The sequence below is a fragment of the Tupaia chinensis genome, unplaced genomic scaffold, assembly GCF_000334495.1.
Source record: "Tupaia chinensis unplaced genomic scaffold, TupChi_1.0 Scaffold144472_1, whole genome shotgun sequence".
Taxonomy (NCBI): Eukaryota; Metazoa; Chordata; class Mammalia; order Scandentia; family Tupaiidae; genus Tupaia; species Tupaia belangeri.
Window position 1 is genome coordinate 464,887 of NW_006204331.1, and position 6,234 is coordinate 471,120.

At 62.4% G+C, this 6,234-nt stretch overlaps 1 protein-coding gene across 8 annotated transcripts in view; it reads left to right on the forward strand.

The window, feature by feature from the left end:
* ARFGAP1 (ARF GTPase activating protein 1) overlaps positions 1–6,234 on the forward strand; it is a 12,754-nt gene that overhangs the window by 2,547 nt on the left and 3,973 nt on the right. For all 8 annotated transcript variants that reach the window (XM_006167047.3, XM_006167049.3, XM_006167050.3 and 5 more), the window contains exons 2-8: positions 302–411; positions 574–745; positions 1,127–1,227; positions 1,991–2,077; positions 2,517–2,610; positions 4,956–5,012; positions 5,947–5,979. In XM_006167047.3, the coding sequence (XP_006167109.3) occupies positions 302–411; positions 574–745; positions 1,127–1,227; positions 1,991–2,077; positions 2,517–2,610; positions 4,956–5,012; positions 5,947–5,979 (654 nt within the window). The remainder of the gene's footprint in view (positions 1–301; positions 412–573; positions 746–1,126; positions 1,228–1,990; positions 2,078–2,516; positions 2,611–4,955; positions 5,013–5,946; positions 5,980–6,234) is intronic.

Here is a 6,234-nt window from a genome sequence, read left to right on the forward strand (position 1 = left end):
GCGGGCAGGCAGACCGTCAGCCGTGCCTGAGACTCAGTGCGGGCCCGGCCGGGATCCACCACCTTCCTCGGCCACGGTGCCCTGAGGACACCTGCTCGGCACTCCTGGCCACGTGTTGCCTTACACTGAGGCTCTCCCCTTGGGCAGGTTCCGACTGGCTCTGTCCCGTGCCCTCAGACCTCAGGCGGCCCGCCGGGCTGGTTAGCACTGGCTCTCGTCCAGGGCCTCCCGCTGCCTGCATCTCCCTGCCCCGCCCCGGGACTGCCCGAGCTGTCTGCAAGTTGCCTGTGCCTCTTCGCAGGTCTGTTTCGAGTGCGGCGCGTTCAATCCGCAGTGGGTGAGCGTGACCTACGGCATCTGGATCTGCCTGGAGTGTTCAGGGAAGCACCGCGGGCTCGGGGTGCACCTCAGGTCAGTGGCTGGCGCTCAGCCTCCGAAGCCCAGGGGCGCTCGGCTGCGCCCCGTTGCTGGGCCTCCGTGGGGCACGCTGGTGCTCTGGCTCTGCCCTGCACAGGCACGGGTGCACACGGGTGTGGGCTGGGGCTCGTAACTTGGTCAGCGTCTGGCCTCCAGCTTCGTGCGCTCGGTGACCATGGACAAGTGGAAGGACATCGAGCTGGAGAAGATGAGAGTGGGCGGCAACGCCAAGTTTCGAACCTTCCTAGAGGCGCAGGACGACTACGACCCCTGCTGGTCCCTGCAGGAGAAGTACAACAGCAGGGCCGCGGCCCTCTTCAGGGACAAGGTGAGGCCCGAGAGGGGCAGCCACATCTGTGGGTGCTGTGCCCGCAGGGCCGTGTGTAGTCCAGGTCTCTGTCACACCCGAGTCGGGGCCTTCTACCTGGAGGGAAACAGGTGGCCTGAGATTGACAGGGACAGCCCTGGAGAAGAAAGGACCTCGATCCGCGGGCCACTTGCACATGTCGGGCAGCCCTGGGAGAAGGCCGTGAGGCCCGTCATTGGCGGGGGGGCGCGGGTGGAGCTCCGCTGGGCAGGGGCAGCCGCTAGCACCTGGCCAGGCGAAGGAGGCTGATGTGGGCGCCCTGTCTGCTGCGCCCGGGGGCTGGTCACGGTGTCTGCAGCCATCTGGGACCGCCTGTGCTCACTGCCCTGTGTGCCCTGGCAGGTGGCCACTCTGGCCGAAGGCAGAGAGTGGTCTCTGGAGTTGTCACCTGCCCAGAACTGGACGCCCCCACAGCCCAAGACGCTGCCATCCACCGCTCACCGGTAACTCCTCTTCTGGCCTCTGGAGGGCCCCCAGTACTGCCCTTGGCTTGGGGCATCTTAGGTGCGACTCGGGGTCCCCAAGGACACCGGGTGTCCTGCACCGCGATGGTGACTGTTCACAATTGGAGCCAGGTCCCAAAGCCAGTGGGAAAAGTAGCTCTCAGAGGTGTGGCGTGTGTTCTCGGTCGCAGCTCCTGTGGCAAAGCTGCACCTGAGCAGCAGTGTTATCCGCTCCGGCCGGCCCTGTCCCTGCTCCGGCCGGCCCTGTCCCCGCTCCGGCTGGCCCTGTGCATCTCTTTCTAGGCATGCGTGGTGTGTGCAGGCAGGCCGTGGCCCAGGGGGTGTGGCCAGTGCTTGTCAGCACGTCGCTGCGAGTCAGCTTGTGATGGTCACCGCTGCAGAGATCATCAGGCAGTGACAGGGCCACAAGAGCACCCCCCGCCCGCCTCCCTGTTGTTGGCAGTTTTGTCGAGGTGCTGCTGCGAGGTCCCCAGCACACCTGTAACACCTGTCCCTCCTCCCTGGCCTGTCCCAGCTGCTTCCACCGCCAACAGCACAGAACTGCTGCCCCCCATGTCTGTGAGGCCAGTGCAGCCAGGACTTCAGGGGCCCAGGGGCCTTTGGAACAGTGGGAGGGCAGCTGGCCTTGGTGCTTCCTGTGCCTTGGTGCTTCCTGTGCCGCTGCTCGCATGGCTGCCCGCTGTGGCCGTCTGCCCTGCTCTGTCCCCAGGTCGGCCTCACTGACCTTGGCTCTTGATTTCAGAGCCTCCGGCCAGCCACCAGTGGTGACCGCCTCAGCAGACAAGGCCTTTGAAGACTGGCTGAACGGCGACCTCGGCTCCTATCAGGGGTGAGGGTCTGGGCGGAGGCCCTGGGAGCACACAGCCCCGTCGGCTGCACTGCTCCTCCAGGGTGGGCTGCCGTGTGTGAGACGCAGTGTCTGACAGCGAGGAGCCTGGCCAGCCTGGACGGTGGGCTTGGAGGGAAGGGGAGACCTGACGCTGGCTCCCGCGGCACACTGAGCAGCGACCGCCCCACACTTCGTGGCTGAGCTGCCCTGTCATCCCCTGGTGGCGCTGGGCGTTGGGGTCTGGCCAGGGGGCAGGGAGGGCCGTGTCAGAGGGTGGCCCGGGGCTGCTGGCCTCACGGAGGCTCAGGTCACCACAGGAGATGGCACATGTAGTGGCACATGTGCTTGGCGTGTCCCGGAGGCCTGGCCTTTCTCCTCTGGGGGTCTCAGGCCATAGGGGGGGACCCCTGTGTCAGCCGCTGTGTGTGCTTCACTTCAGAGCCCAGGAGAGCCGCTACGTGGGCTTCGGGAACACAGTGCCCCCGAAGAGAGAGGACGACTTCCTCAACAACGCCATGTCATCCCTGTACTCGGTGAGGGCACAGCACACGTGGTGGGCTGATCACAGGTCCCGGGACACATGCTGGAATCTTTTTTTTTCTTTTTTCTTTTTTTTTTGAGAGTTTTTTTTCGCTATAGGGCGCATGCGCTTGCTAGACAGAGAGAGACAGAGACAGAAAGCGAGAAATCACCCCCCAGGGGGGAATGGCCACGCTGCAATCCCTTCTCCTCCATTCTCCTCTCAGGATCTTGGGCACGCACGCACACGTGCCCGGCGTGAGTTTCAAGCCACCGGGTCCGGGACGCGAACCACGGTCGACTACGTGGGAGTCCAGCGACATAGCCATTACGCTAACTGCTGGTTCCCTTTTTTTTTTTTTTCATTTTTGAGAGGTTTTCTGTATAGGGTGCGTGCACTTGCCAAAAAGATAGACAGAAAACAGAAAGTGAGAAATCACCCCCCCAGGGGGGATGGCCACGCCACAATCCCTTCTCCTCCATTCTCCTCTTGGGATCTTGGGCACGCACGCACACGCGCCTGCCGTGAGTTTAAGCCACTGGGTCTGGGACTTGAACTGTGGTTGACAACGTGGGAGTCCAGCGACATAGCCATTATGCCAACTGCTGGTCCCCATGAATCTCTTTTTTTTTTTTTTAAATTTTACTTACTCATTTATTTTAATCTGACCAGGGAAAGACACAGAGACAGAGAGGGAAAGTGAGAAAGCAAGCCACCAGATCTGGGACACAAACATGGTCGACCATGTGGGAGTGTCCTGCACCTTAACCATCACACCACCTGCTGGTCCTCTTGCGTCTCCTTTTAAGAATGTGGTTGGAACTACCTGGACACATGGGTGTTCTGTCACTCACCTGCCTTGGCCATAGGGGATATATTTCCAACCCACGAGGCTCCACCCTTGGGAGACATGGAGGTCTCTGGCACCTTCCCTGCCTTACTCCCAAGGGGTGTGCTGAGCAGGACAGGAAGCTGTGGGCCTCCCGGGTGCCTGTGGCTATGGCTGACCCCTGTGCAGCAGGGCCCTGCGAGGGGCAGCTCCAGGAAGCCAGCCCTAGGGCTGCCCGTGCCATCCTGCTGCCCTGGCGCTTGGCACTGGGTGTTGGGTCCTGGGAGCTGTGTGTGGGTCCAGGGCTCACCCTCGGCCCATGTGGCTTCCCCATCACAAAAGCAGTTTGTCAGACTCACTTTTCCGGGAAGCTTGATGGTTAAACATGCCCACTGCAGCACCGTGGTCTGGGGGTGAACACAGAGCCCGGGGGACCAGGTGGGGCTGGTGTGACTCTGCTGTGATGCACCGGGGTCCAGGAGGTGGGCTTTCCACACTGCCATGCCGGGCCTCTGGCTGCAAGTGGGCGGGGCCAGATGCAAGGAGCATGGCTGTGACGCCAGCCGAGGCAGAGCCTGAAGCCCTGGTGCAGTGGTGGCCTGGGGCCACAGGAGACCCCACTGTGTGCCCTCTTCTTTGCAATGACCGACATCTCGGGGGGGACATCTCAGAATCCCACCATGAGTGAGTTTCTTGGTCAGAACCTGCTACCCTCACCTCCCAGGAGCTCCCGTGCGCTTCAGTGGCCCGGGCAGCCCGGAGACCTTGGCAGGCCTCCTGGGGCCTGACTGCTTTCCTCGTGTCGTGGCCAGCTCTTCTCTAGGGAAGCAGAGCGTTTTCCTAGCCACAGCCGCAGCGTGGGTTTGTCTACGCACCGACCCCGGTGTACCTCTTCCTGCCTGGGGGGGGGGGGGGGAAGACGCTTTCTTGCTTTCTCAGCTCCTCGGTTCCCTCTTTCCTGTTTTTAGGGATTTGCCATAGGGCATGTACCTTGGAGGAGGAAGACAGAGAATGGAGGAAGTGGGAAACCGCTCCCCAGGGAGGGAATGGCCACCCGGCAGTCCCTTCTCCAGTCTCATGTCAGGGTTTTCAGCGTACGTGCACGTGCACCGGGCATGATTTTCAAGCTGCTGGGTGTGGCACTTGAATCGGAGTCAGCCATGTCAGATCCAGCACCTTCACCACCATGGCAAGAGTAGCTTTAGCCAAGTTGGAGGGAGACAGGTGCTGCCTATGACCTCTGGCCACCCCGTGTGTGGCCCCTGGAGGGGCAGGAGGACACTAGGGCAGGGGCATAAGGTGGGGGCTGCAGCAGCTGGACCCTTCTGGGTCCGTCCTCAGGCCATGGTGCTCACAGGCTGGGGCTCTAGTGGAGGGACAACGCAGGGCCTCTGGCATGCTCCTTGCCCAGGCAGGAGTGACAGGTACCCTTGCAGCGCTGTCCCTGGCCTGACGTCAAGGCTCATCCGTCAAGTGCTTGAGCCGAGCACAGCACCACAGGGGGCTCATGGGTCCTTTGTCCTTCCTAGGGCTGGAGCAATTTTACCACCGGTGCGAGCCGCCTGGCCTCAGCGGCCAAAGAGGGCGTAAGTACCTGCATAACACATGTTGGCTGCCACTGTCCTGGGGTTCTCCGAGCAGTGGAAGACAGAGATGGGTCCAGGGCTGTCTGGGGCTGGCAGGTGTCAGGAACACGGGCTTTCTGTCCGAGGTCCCCAGGTCTTCAGACAAGGACGTGGGTGCTCTTGCCACGCAGGTGTTTCTCCTTGAGCTGGCACATTTCCTGTGGGCATGCTTGCTTGATGAGAGCAGAGCACAGACAGGACCCCAAGGAGGTCGTCACACCCTGTGTTCCCCATTCCCACTGCACGGCTTCAGAGCAGCATCTCAAGGGCCTCGGCTCTGTCTCCACCACCTGCTCCTTGGCCTGAAAGGGGGTTTATCTGGGAGAGCGGATGGCAGGGGTGGAGCCGGCTCTGAGCAGACAGGCCTGCCGGGGCCTACCACTGTCTGGAAGCCCTGGGCACAAGTAGGCTGGCATCCCCTCCCCAGTGTTCCACATGGCACTTGCCCCGTGTCCTGGTGACGCCTGGCAGGGCAGCAAACCAGGCATCCCAGGGTCCGGCTCCCACGGCTCCGTCTCTGGAGGGCTGTGGCCTTCTGAGCTGCACTGTCTGTGGCAAGACCTCCTCCTCCTCTCGGTGCCACAGCAGTATCCTGCTGTCAGTGGGCCGGGCTGGGGGTTCCTGCAGAGCTGTGGGAGGCAGTGTTGGGTGGCCGTCCCCAACACAGGTGGGGGTGTTCTCTGCGCAGGTGGGCCCTGGGCCTGGCTGCCCAGCCTGGACAGGGAGCTGCAGGCACTTCACCTCCACCCCCCACTGCCGTGGCGCTGGCCTTGGTGCTGACTCCAGCCCACCCATGGTGCTCTGGGCCCTCGGAGCTGCCAGGAAATGCCAGCGTCAGGACACCAGCTGTCCTGGGGCCATCCTGCCAAAAAGCTGCCTTCACTTTTTCTTTTAGGCGACAAGGTTCGGATCCCAGGCAAGTCAAAAGGTAACTGACTGAGCTTCGGCTCCAGCGCACTGTGGGCTCAGCCCGTTGGTTGCAGGCAGTGTCCAGAGTGGCCCTGGCTGTCCCCTCTAGCACCCCAGTGTGGGAGGGAGGGTACTCTGGGCAACTCTGCTGTCTTTCTCTTGTACATCAGCATGGCCTCTGGACCACGTAGGGGCCACGGGGCCAAACTTCTCATTGCTGGCAGCCCACACGGAGGCTGCCTGTGCTGCTCTCGTTCGGGAAGGAATGGGTGGC